The sequence below is a fragment of the Gorilla gorilla genome, chromosome 21 (genome assembly GCF_029281585.2).
Source record: "Gorilla gorilla gorilla isolate KB3781 chromosome 21, NHGRI_mGorGor1-v2.1_pri, whole genome shotgun sequence".
In the NCBI taxonomy this organism is placed as follows: Eukaryota; Metazoa; Chordata; class Mammalia; order Primates; family Hominidae; genus Gorilla; species Gorilla gorilla.
The window spans coordinates 28,162,728-28,176,061 of record NC_073245.2 but is presented as its reverse complement, the minus strand read 5'-3'; the positions used below and the strand labels follow the sequence as shown (position 1 = coordinate 28,176,061).

The 13,334-nt window shown below is 41.9% G+C and overlaps 1 protein-coding gene across 3 annotated transcripts in view; it reads right to left on the bottom strand.

The window, feature by feature from the left end:
- KAT14 (lysine acetyltransferase 14) overlaps nucleotides 1-13,334 on the bottom strand; it is a 45,063-nt gene that overhangs the window by 14,491 nt on the left and 17,238 nt on the right. For 2 of the 3 annotated variants that reach the window (XM_031004969.3, XM_055372919.2), the window contains exons 5-6: nucleotides 10,950-11,369; nucleotides 10,244-10,812 (exon numbers count right to left, since the gene is read on the bottom strand). In XM_031004969.3, the coding sequence (XP_030860829.1) occupies nucleotides 10,244-10,812; nucleotides 10,950-11,369 (989 nt within the window). The remainder of the gene's footprint in view (nucleotides 1-10,243; nucleotides 10,813-10,949; nucleotides 11,370-13,334) is intronic. The other variant, XM_055372918.1, reaches the window with a different exon arrangement.

Sequence of the window (13,334 nt, the reverse complement as noted above, 5' to 3'; positions counted from 1 at the left end):
AAGTTGGACCAGGTTCTCACAGTGAATATCAAAGAAAACTCCTCTCTTGATTCCAGATGGAGGAGGGGAAAAGGAACCATCTTAAAATAAAACACAGCATTGTGTTCTTAGTAACACCTGCCCTCAGGAGAAGTTATTTTTATCAGAGCCTAACCTATTGGGATTTAATCAGAGCCTAACTCACCTGGGGGAAGAGAAATACCTAACTTCACACCCTCTAGCCATCCTGTCCCAGCTGACCGGAGAGAAAACTGAGAAGCACTTTTAGTCCACAGCCCAGAGCACAGGCTCAAAAAAGACTGAGAACTACTCACAGAGCTATAGAGGGCTTTCCCTGCCCACACCTCCCCCATTTCCAACAGCCTACTTATCACGGCTCCTCTTATCCAGAACATCATCTTTGGCTTTCAACAAAAAATTACAAGGTATAAAGGCAAAAAAACACAGCTTGAAGACACAGAACAAACATCAGAACCAGACTGAGATATGGCAAAGATGTTACAACTACTGGACTGGGAATTTAAAATATAGGCACACCTCAGAGACATTGCAGGATCAGTGCCAGACCACTGCAATAAAGTGAATGTCATAATAAAGCAAGCTGCACAAGTTTTTGGTGTCCCAGTGCATATAAAAATTATGTTTAAGGCTGGGTGTGGTGGCTCATGCCTGTAATACCAGCACATTGGGAGGCTGAACTGGGAGGACTGCATGAGCCCAGGAAGTCAACTGACAGCTACAGTGAGCCATGATTGTGCCACTACACTCCAGCCTGGGTGACAGCGAGACACTGTCTCAAAAAAAAAAAAAGTGGCCAGGCGTAGTGGCTCACACCTGTAATTCCAGCACTTTGGGAGGCCGAGGCGGGCAGATCACGAGGTCAGGAGTTCAAGACCAGCCTGGCCAATATGGTGAAATCCCATCTCTACTAAAAATACAAAAATTAGCTGGGCGTGAAGGTGCGCACCTTTAGTCCCAGCTACTCGGGAGGCTGAGGCAGAAGAATCGCTTGAACCCAGGAGGCGGAGGCTGCAGTGAGCCGAGATCGCACCACTGCACTCCAGCCTGGGTGACAGAGTGAGACTCTGTCTCAAATAAAAAAAAAAAAGTTGACACTATATTGTTGTTGTGTGCAATAACAGCATTATGTCTAAGAAAAATATGTGTGACTTAATTTTAAACACTTTATTGTTAAAAAATGCCAATGATCATCTGAGCCTTCAGTGAGTCAATCATTTTATTGGTAGAGGCTCTTGCCTCAATATTGATGGCTGCAACTGATCAGGGTGGTGGTGGCTGCTGAAGGTTGGGATGGCTGGGGTAATTTCTTAAAATAAGACAACAACGAAGCATGCCACATTGACCTGCTCTTCCTTTCACAAAAGATATTGGTTTTTTTGAGACAGAGTCTTGCCCTGTTGCCTGGGCTGGAGTGCAGGGGTATGATCTCAGCTAACTGAAACCTCCACCTCCCAGGTTCAAGCGATTCTCCTGCCTCAGTCTCCCAAGTAGCTGGGACTACAGGTGTACACCACCACGCCTGGCTAATTTTTGTATTTTCAGTAAAGACAGGGTTTCACTATGTTGGCCAGGCTGGTCTCAAACTCCTGACCTCACGTGATCCGCCTGCCTCGGCCTCCCAAAGTGCTGGGATTACAGGCGTGAGCCACTGTGCCTGGCCATGTGATGCTGTTTGACAGCATTTCACCCACAAGATAACTTCTTTCAAAATCTGAGTCAAACTGTGCCACTAACTTATCAACTAAGTTTATGCAATATTCTAAATCTTTTGTTGTGAGATTTCAACAATGTTCATAGCATCTTTAGCAGGAGTAGATAGCATCTCAAAAAACCACTTTCTTTGCTCATCCATAAGAAGCAACACTTATCCATTCAAGTTTTATCATGACATTTATCGGTCACATCTTCAGGCTCCACTTCTAATTCTAGTTCTCCTGCTCTTTCCGCATCCACAGTGACTTCTTCCACTGAAGTCTTGAACCCCTCAAAAGTCATCCATGAGGCTTGGAATCAACTTCTTCCAAACTCCTGTAAATGTTGAAATTTTGATTCCTCCCATGAATCACAAATGTTCTTAATGGCATCTAGAATGGTGACTCCTTTCCAGAAGGTTTTCAATGTCTTTGCCCAGATCCATCAGAGGAATCACTATCTATGATAGCAATAGCCTTAAAAAGAGTCTTAAATGGTAAGACTTGAAAGTCAAAATTACTCCTTGATCCATGGGTTACAGAATAGATGTTGTTTTAGCAGGCATGAAAATAATACTAATCTTAAACCTCTCAATCAGAACTCTTGGGTGACCAGGTACATTGTCAATGAGCAGTAATTGTTTGAAAATAATCTTTTTCAGGCCGGGTGCGGTGGCTCACGCCTGTAATCCCAGCAGTTTGGGAGGCTGAGGCGGGCGGACCACGAGGTCAGGAGATCGAGGCCCTCCTGGCTAACACGGTGAAACCACGTCTCTACTAAAAAAAATACAAAAAATAAGCTGGGCATGGTGGCGGACGCCTGTAGTCCCAGCTACTCAGGAGGCTGAGGCAGGAGAATGGCATGAACCCGGAAGGTGGAGCTTGCAGTGAGCCGAGACTGCGCCACTGCACTCCAGCCTGGGCGACAGAGCGAGACTCCATCTCAAAAAAGAAAATAATCTTTTTCTCTGAGTAGTGGCTTTCAATAGTGGGCTTAGAATATTCAGTAAACCATGCTGTAAACAGATATGCTGTCATCCAAGCTTTGCTGCTATATTTATAGAGCACAGCCAGGGTAGATTCAGGATAATTTATAAGGGCCCTAAGATTTTTGGAAGAGTAAATGATCACTGGCTCCAAATGAAAGTCACCAGTTGCATTAATCCCTAACAAGACAGTTGGCTTGTCCTTTGAAGCTCTGAAGCTAGGCACTGACTTCTCTCTAACTATGAAAGTCCTAGGTGGCATCTTCTTCAAATAGAAGGCTGTTCCATCTACAGTGAACATCTTGCTTAGCGTAGCCACTTCCATCAATGATCTTAGCTAGGTCTTCTAGATAACGTGTTGCTGCTTCTACATTAGCAAATGCTGCTTTAACTTGCACTCTTTTGTGTTATAGAGCTGACTTCTTTCCTAAACCTCATGAACCAACCTCTGATAGCTTCCAACTTTTCTTCTGTAGCTTCCTCCCTTCTCCAAGCCTCTACAGAATTCAAGAGTTAAGACCTTACTCTGGATTAGGCTTTGGCTTATGGGAATACTGTGGCTGGTTTGATCTATCCAGACCACTCAAACTTTCTCCATATCAGCAATAAGGCTACTTCGATTTTTTATCAGTTGTGCACTCACTGGAGTAGCACCTTTAATGACCTTCAAGAACTTTTCCTTTGCATTCACACCTTGGCTAATTGTCTGGCACAAGAGGCCTCGCTTTCAGCCTATCTCTGCCTTTGAAATGCTTTCCTCACTAAACTTAATCATTTCTAGTTTTTTATTTAAAGTAAGAGAAGTATAACTCTTCCTTTTACTTGAACACTTAAAGGCCATTGTAGGGTTAACTGACCTAATTCCAATATTGTTGTCTCAGGGAACAGGGAGCCCCAAGGAGAGGGAGAAACATGGGGAACAGCTGGTTAGTGCAACAGTCAGAAAACACACATTTACCAATTAAGTTCATTGTCTCATATGGGTGTGGTTCATGGTGCTCCAAAACAATTACAATACTAACATCAAAGATCACTGATCACAGACCACCATAAAAGATATAATAATAATGAAAAAGTTGGAAGAAATGCAAAAACTACCAAAACGTGGGACACAGAGACAGAAAGTAAGCACACACTACTAGAAAAATGGTGCCAACAGACTTGCTTGACATAAGATTGTCACAAACCTTCCATTTGTACAAAATGCAGTATCTGTGAAGTGCAATACAGCAATGTGAATAAAACAAGATATGCCTATAATATGTTTAATATGTTAAGGGCTTAATGGACAAAATACACAACATGCAAGAACAGATGGGCAATTAAAGAGATGAAAACTCTGAAAATGAATCAAAAAGAAATGCTGGAGATAAAAAACACTGTAACCAATATAAAGGTTGCCTTTGATGATGGGCTTATTTGTAGACTGGACACGGCTGAGTAAAGAATCTCTGAACTTGAGGATCTGTCAGTAAAAACTTCCAAAACTGAAAAGCAAAGACAAAAAAGATGAAAAAAAAGAACAAAACAGACTATCCGAGAACTGCGGAAAACTACAAAAGGTGTAATAAACACACAATGGGAATACCAGAAGACAGAAAGGAAGAGAAGAAAAATTTGAAGCAATAATGACTGAGAATACCCCCAATTTAATGTCAGACACCAAACCACACATTCAGGAAGGTCAGCGAACACCAAGCAGAATAAATGCCAAGAAGCATATAAAATACCTCTGACCAAAAGAACAGAGTTGTCAAGTAAGACAAATGAGAACAAACACAATTTCTGTGTTTTGGATGTGCTGGAAAATAAAATAATAGAAAAAAGAAAACAGAGCTTTAAAAAGAGAAAATAAAAGACACTTAACATACACTAATTAAAGATAAAAAACAGAGAAAATTCTGAAAGTTTTAGGAGATGGGAGAATAAAACAAGGAGGCCACTTAATTGATAAGAAACAAAAAAAATTTTTTTTTTTTTTGAGAGAGAGTCTCACCCAATCACCCAGGCTGGAGTGCAGTGGCATGATCTCAGCTCACTGTAACCTCTGCCTCCCTGGTTCAAGTGATTCTCAAGCCTCAGCCTCCCAAGCAGCTGGGATTATAGGCATGCGCCACCAGGCCTGGATAATTTTTTTATTTTTAGTAGAGACGGGGTTTCACCATATTGTCCAGGCTGGTCTCAAATTCCTAGCCTCAAGTGATCTGCCTGCCTCGACCTCCCAAAGTGCTGGGATTACAGGCATGAGCCACTGAGCCCAGTCAAAAATTTCTATTTCTTATCAATACCGGGGTTCTCAGGAGTGACACTGTATGTAAGATGATAATGAAGTCACAATTTCAAAATATCAATGGAAAAAACTAAAATAACAATTTTATATGACTGCTGTCATTTAAATGAAAAAGTGAAATGAAGATATTCTTAGTCGTATAAGTTTTCAAAATTAACCTCAAAAAGCCCATATTTTTAAAGAACTGTTAGAGAAAGCAGTCCAGCAAGAAATTAATCTAGAAAGAAACAATAGGACGAGTGAATAATTTAGTAAAGATTTATGTCATTTAAATAAGCAATACAAAAGAAAAAAGAGATGAGTGCATGAAAATGTACTTTTTTGTTTGGGGGGACAACCACATGATATTAAAAAAAGAATAAGGAAAAATAAATGTATCTTAAGTTAGGACCTATAAAAAGAATAAAAATAGAATGTATAACTTTCTTTACGGTACAGAATGAACATCACATAAACTATTTTCTCTGATCATAATACAACATTAGAAATCACATCAATTACCAAAACATAGCTTAAAATTCTCATATATCTGAAAACCAAAAAACAGAACTAAATAACCTTTGGGTTAAAGAGGAAATAATGAGAAAAATAACAAAATGCCAAGTACTGATTGGAAATAAAATCACATCATTTCAAAAGTCAAGAATCACAGCTAAAGCAGCACTTATTGAGAAATTTATAGCTACGAATACATTTAAAGAATAAATATAAAACAAGAGTATGGATTGGATAAATGCATTTACAGCCACTCCCTGTGTAAATACATTAAAATTTATACTAAAATTCCAAGTTAAGACTGGGTTAAAACACAAGCATATAAAGCTTTACTACTTCCCGAAATCCCACTAAAACTACAGAAGCTGACTTAATTAGAACAGTAACTGGTAAACAGATGGACAAATAGTAACTGATTTAACACCAAAATCCCAAAGTGGCTTTGGGTAAGCTAAATGAGAACTAACCCAATCTATACTACAGAACCCGCTAAAATCCAGGCAGCAGCCAGCAGATTCCTCTGGAACTGGGACCAAATGGGACAATAAAATAAGGAGCAGGCAAACACCATGTGGAAAGCAGTATGATCCCCAGATCCTTCCACTCCCTCTTGCTGGGTGGCTGCCCTCCCCCAGAAGCCAGGAGGTCTGATCTCTAGAGAACTAACAGGGGATCCAGCTGGAGGGCTGAGGTGTGAGTACCTGACAAGCTGAATACCAAAGTCCCTCTTCCCCAACTTGGCAACCAGCATCCTGAGCCCAGAAGATTATTCCCCAGGGACTCTGACTAGATTCAAAGAGAAAACCTAAAGGAAGTGCAGTGGTCCTCAACAGAGGTCTCACCTAGACAATGTGACTGTGTATGGAATTCCAGGTTCAACCTCACTTAATGAGGGTCTTTTCAGTATGTTGGTCTCAAATTTTACTTCCCATGCAGCTTTTCTCAGGAAGCCATTAAGAACAAGGGAATAAACCTATAACAAGGTAAAGATGGGCCACAGGAAACAGGAGATCAAATATAGAGGAGGGCAAAAGAATCTCCAGAGAGGGGAGATCCCAACACCCCTGCTGAGTTTCACAACAAAGGGTGAACAAGTGTGACCCAAGGGGCAGACATAGTGTAGAAAGTAAAAAGTTTCCTCTTCAAAGTTTTCCTTCTTGTTAAAGAATAAATCATAAGTGTTAGAAATAATAGTTTCTTTTAAAGACTAACTTTCTTCAAGCCTCCTTGCCTTGTGCTAATAACTCTTTGTTAAGCCCTATCCTATGTAACCGTTGGACATGCTCACAGGCACGTTCCAGCCCACAGTCTATGCCCCTTCCTTATTTGGAAATGTTATTGCTTCCTTAAACCTTTTGTAAGCAACTTCTTTGTTCTTCCCTGCACTTACCTATTTAGGAAAGTTTTAGGCTATTAGCAAATTGGGTATCGGTTTAAGGTTGTGAGGTCCCGCTCCAGCCAGTGGATGCAGGACACAGCAGTAAGGACGACCCAAGTGCGTAAGGGATAAATATGTCTGCTTTTCCTGTGTTCAAGTGTGCTCTCACCTTTGTTCCATCTGCAACTGAGCACCCTTTCTACAGAAAGTAAAGATGGCCTTGCTGAGATACCTTTTGTCTCTGTGCTGACTTTTCTTCGCAGCACCGATTATCTATATCTAACAATTTTGGTATTTCTAACACATATTGAGGCTATCATCCTTAAGTCCTTGCTGCCACTGACCATCTTTTAAACCTATGGCGTCGTGGCCCAGAATCTTATCTACGCTCAGCTTGTCTTCACCATGTACGGGTGAGCCTCCTGTACACCACCCATGCCCACCCCAAGGACCAGCTGATGATGCTCACTCCACAAATAACTGCTTTGACCTTCTGCAAGCTGGAAGGAAGCTGTCAGCTCAGGCAGGAAATACAGAGGATCCCACTTCCTCTGCCCAGATTTCTGCCGCATCTCTGGTATACATCACAGCCCTGGCTGATGCATACGCTATGGTGAGCCTCATGTTTCCCAGGACTCCCTAGTGACCTTGGCCAGTGACTACCCCAGAAGGGGTTCATGGAAGCCGAAGCCAGAACATCACTGTAAGTATTAGTTTCCCAGGGCTGTAGGAACAAAGCACCACAAACTGGGTGGCTTAAAACAACAGGAATTTATTGTCTCAGTTCTAGAGGCCAAATGTCAGAAGTCACAGTGTGGGCAGGGCTATGCTCTCTGGGGTACGCACTAGGGGAGAATTTGTTCTGTGCCCTTCTCTTAGCTCCTGGTGCTGCCGGCAATCCTTGGTGGTCTTGGCTAATTATATTTGCAAAGGGCCTATTTCCAGGTAAGGTTGCATTCATAGGTACCAGGGTTGGGACTTCAACATATGCTTTAGGGAGACACAATTCAGTCCACAACAATGACCCAGAATGACTATTTAGCTTATCTTCTCCAGGAAACTTCATCTAATAGTGGCAGTTTCCTTACACAGCTAGATTTATGCTTGCTACTCAGTATTTTTTTAAACGAAAAGTATATCGTTTAGAGACATACACATTTAAAAAGCAAAAGAATAATTAACACTGTAAGTCAAAGTGGCTTCCTCTGAGGGGAACATAAAGTACACAGGAGACTTCTAAGGTGTTTACAACACTCTTTATCCAGGAGATGAATACATGGGCATTTATTTTACTAATATCTAAACTATACCATATTTCTATGCTGCCTTCTATCTGTATGACACATCTTACAATTTAAAAAATTAAGTATAGGCAGTAAACAGACAGGCCCACAAGAATAAGAACAAAGAACAGGTGAATATTGGCCAGGCGCAATGGCTCATGCCTGTAATCCCAGCACTTTGGGAGACTGAGGCGATCACTCGAGCCCAGGAGTTCGAGACCAGTCTGGGCAAGATAGTAGGACCCTGTCTCTACTAAAAAAAAAAATTAGCTGAGTGTGGTAGTGTGTGCCTATAGTACCAGCTACTTGGGAAGCTGAGGTGGGAGAATTGCTTGAGCCTGAGAGTTCGGGGCTGCAATGAGCTGTGGTTGTGCCACTACATTCCAACCTGCGTGACAGAGAGAGACCACGTCTCAAAAAAAAAAAAAAAAAAAGAACAAGTGAATAGATGACTAACAAAAGCATATGAACAAGCAGCAAATGACTTAACAGACCAAAGAAAGCCAATACCTAAGCCAGTGGTGAAGCTAAGCAGGGTGATTTACAAAACACAGCCTCAGGGAAGTGTAGTCACCTAAGGCATCAGGCTTAGAGCCTGGGGGGTATGACTATGGATTGAGAGGCTCTTTAAGAGGTTAAAGCCTCCAATTATACCCCTATAGTAATTATACTGCCCACATCTAGGAAATGATCTTTCCCTCCACAGGCAGAAGACTGGAGAGGCTCAAGAGGGAGATTCTGGACACAGGAAGCCAAGGGTGGGAGTACTGTACCGAAGACAGGGAGAGTCAGTTTACCTCCTAAACGATGGGCTCCTGGGCCCTCCCGACTTGGCTCCTGGTAGGCAGGCCAGTTAATACTGTGCTTCCCAGGAAAGATGGGAATTAGGAGAAAAAAGAAAAGAGGATCTATCTGGAGTAGGGATCTTGGTAAACTATAGCCCCCAGGCTAAATCCAGCCCACTGCCCATTTTAGTAGATAAAGTTTTACTGGAACACAGCCACACTCATTCACTATGGCTCTCCAACCACAACAGCAGAGTTGAGGAGTTCCGAATGAGATTTTGTGGCCGGCAAAGCCTAAAATAATTACTATCTGGCAGAAATACTTATTTCTTTACAGATAAAGTTTGCCAACTTTTTATCTACAGGGTCCAATATCCAAATAATGGGGAGTTCTAAAATGAGAGAACAGAAAAAATAGAAGATAGGAAATCAAGACTTTTCCATACTCAGGAAAGAAAGTTTCAAATTGAAAGGGCCCACACACCACATGTCCAGCACAAGGAAAGACATAAGCCCTACATACGGCACATCACTGAATAATACCAGAACACCAGCAATGAAGAGCAGATCCCACTAGCTTCCAGAGAAGAGAGAAAAACATGCAGACTCCAAACAGGCAATTCACAAAGAAACAACCAGGAAATTTAACCTCACCTGTAACCAAAGAAATATAAATAAAAAACAAGATTTCACTTAACAGCCAGCCAATTAGCAAAACTTAAAGGCTGGTTAGTGTCAAGTGCTAGCAAAGATAAAGGGAATAAGGCCTCTTGTTCCTCCCAGTGGGAGAGTATATGCAGGTAGTTCTAAGTGGAATTAATTGTTCCCAGAAGCATCCACAAAATTTGGGTTCCACCGACCATCCTTTGAGCAACACTGATACCACACTGATCCCTTGGCTGCTATTTCTTCATGTTGTCCTACACAGATGTCTACACACCTTCAGATCCTCTGCAACACAGTGTCAGAGACACCGTCATGGCCTCAACAAATCTGTCAAAGCTACGACACAAACTATGTATATCTATCCTCAGAGAGAGAGAGACAGAGAGACAGATGAAGAAAACTTATAGGTTATGTTTGAATGCCTAAAGGAAAAGAAAAACTCAGATGTATTCAGGTGTACTTATAATGAACAATTCTGAAAAATAAAGCCCAGTGATTTTTGTATTTTTTTCCCTTGCACTTTACTTTTCTCTTCCCAAATTACTCAGGATTTAAAAGGTCACAGCATAACCGTGTCCAATGCCTAGTGCTGCCTGCCCCACCTCCACTCCTGCCCCCAAGGACTTTACAGCAAATGCTTGCATTCACCTGGTATCGGTCAAGGATTCTGAAGTCCTGACAGGTAGTTCTGTATGTGGCTTGTCCAGCTGGAAGTCTGGAAACTCCTCCTTCTTTGGCTCCATAAATCCCATCAACTAACAAAAGAGCAGCATTAACAACTTGATCCAAGTCAAAAAGTGGTAATCCCCTATCCCTTTTCGCTTGTCTGACAATCAGTTTGCGTTTCAGTCTCCGAGCTTCCGGAGTCATGGCAACAGCACCGGGACAAGCTTCCAGCCTCTTGAGCAGCAGCTTTTCCTCGTAGATGCTCACGGGAGTATACTTGGGCTCTTTCGGCTTTGTGTCCTTCTCCAGCTGAGGCTTCCTCTTTTCTCTAGCCCTTGTTTGCAAAGATATGTTTGAATCTGTGTCTTCACTGTCAATATCCATCCTGTCGGGTTTTTCCTCCTCACTCTCTACCTCCTGCTTTATCTGTTCAGGGCCTCTGACCTTCTTTCTGCCCCCAACCACTGGCCCAGAAGCTACTGACCCAGCAGGGGGTGGGATGTACTCCATCCCTGGGTCTATGACTCCATCGCCTTCCATCTCATCGTCATCTGTGCAGAGTACAAAACAGCCTCATCAAGACATAGGAAGGAAGAAATGCAGAGCACACAGCCCACGGGGTGAAAACTTGTACATTTATACCATGGCCCATACCCAAAATAAAAGAGCAAAGCAAACAAACTCTTACCATGAAACAAGGCTTGTGGGGGCATCACATCTGGAATCAGATCTGCTTCTGAAAGCAAGCTAGGTGTGGCAGAATGAGAGGCAGGTGTACCAGGGGCAGAGAAATCCAGAGAAGGAGAAGGAGATGGGCTTGTCAGCGGGGTGCGGTCAGAGGAGCTCAAGGAGGAAAAGTCAATCACTTCGCCTTTTTCCAGAATCACATCTGGCCTGCGGCCTCGGCTTATGAATTTTACAGGGGTAGAAGATGTGCTCCTGTCAAGAAAGCCAGCGGCCTCCTTCTGGGCTCTTCTAATGTCTTTTGCTTCCTGAGTTCGAGACCTTTTCTCTTTTAATTCCATGGCAGATTCCACAGGATTCCGACTTGCTCGTTTTCTAAGTCCCTCAACAGTAATGATGGGATCTAAAGTTGGTTTTGAGGCTGCTAAGAAAGAATAAATACAGGCTGAGTATCCCTCATCTGAAATGCTTGGGCACAAGCATGTTTTGGATTTCAGATGTTTTCGGCTTTTGGAATATTTGCATTTTACTTATTGGCTGAGTATCCCAAACCCAGAAATACAAAATCTGAAATGCTGCAAATGAGCATTTCCTTTGAGCGTTATGTCAGTGCTGAAAAAGTTTCAGATTTTGGAGTGTTTTTGATTTTGGATTTTCAGATTTGGATTGCTCAACCCATATCTAAATTTTAAAATAACTACTCAACTTTAGTTTCTTTTGCTAATTTATTATTATGAGTAATATCATGTTCAATAAAGAGAAATGTTCAATGAATGCCCTAAACTAAAAAAGACTTAGATATCTCTTGAGAAAAAAGAAGTTATACTGCAAATTTAAACAAATAAATACTATCTTTCACCTACTGGAACTGGCAAACATTAAAAGTTTAGCCAGGCGTGGTGGTGCACGCCTCTTAATCCCAGAACTTTGGGAGGCTGAGGTGGGTGGATTTTGAGCCTGGGAGGTGGTGGCTGCAGTGAGCCAAAAAAAAAGTTTGATAAAGCTCAGTAAATGTATGGGGAAATGGGCATTTTCATGGGCATTTCAATGGGTACTTTTTTTTTTTTTTTTTGAGACAGGGTCTTGCTCTGTCACCCAGGCTGGAATGTAGTGGTGTGATCTCGGCTCACTGCAACCTCCGCCCCCCGGGTTCAAGCAATTCTCCTGCCTCAGCCTCCCGAGAAGCTGGGATTACAGGCATGCACCATCATGCCCGGCTGATTTTTGTATGTTTGTACAGATGGGGTTTCATCATGTTGGCCAGGCTGGTCTCGAACTCCTGACCTCAGATGATCCACCTGTCTCGGCCTCCCAAAGTACTGGGATTACAGGCATGAGCCACCATGCCCGGCCTCTTTACAGTTTCTTGGAGGATAATTTGGCAATCCTGATTAAAATTTTGAATGAATATGCCCTTTGATATAGAAACTCCAGGAATTTATCACATTTTCACATGTACACAAATTTGTAGAATTGTAGCACTGTTTAAAGTAACAAAAGGTCAGGCATGATGGCTCATGCCTGTAATCCCAGCACTTTTGGAAGGAGAGGCTGGAGGATCACTTGAGCCTAACAGTTCAAGATCAGCCCAGGAAACATAGCGAGACCCTATCTCTATTACTTTTTAAAAATGTTTTAATTAAAAAATAAATAAATAAAATAACAACAAAAAGGTAGAAACAACCAAAATGTCCATCAACAGGAGAATGGTTTAACAAATTATCACATAATTATATAATGGATGTAATGAAATAAAATAGGGTAAATCTACATGTACTGTCATGGAAAGATGTCCAAGACATACTGGTAAGTGTGGCAAAAATGGAAAACTCATAATAGTATGAGTCCATTTTACTTTTTTAAAAAAGTAAGAAAATGCTTAAATCTGCAGAGATCATTTCTGAAAGTATTCACAAAAGACAACAGTGGTTACTTTGGGAAGTGAAATTGCAGGCAATAGGCAGGTGCGGGAACTTTCATACTTTACACCCTTAAGTACTATTTGATTTTCTTCCCAATCATATTTTTAAAATTTTAAAAGCTCATCAGCCTGATCCGGTGGCTCACCCTGTAATCCCAGCACTTTGTGAGGCCAAGGCAGGTGGATCGCCTGAGGTCAGGAGTTCGAGACCAGCCTGGCCAACATGGCAAAACCCCGTCTCTAATAAAAATACAAAGATATTAGCTGGGCATGGTGGCATGTTATTTGGGAGGCTGAGGCACGAGAATCATTTGAACCTAGGAGGCAGAAGTTGCAGTGAGCAAAGATTGCACCACTGCACTCCAGCCTGGGCAACAAAGCGAGACTGTACCTCAAATAAACAAACAAACAAGCAAACAAATAAATATAAAAATTTAAAAGCTCATTAAAAGCTTTTTAGATTATAAA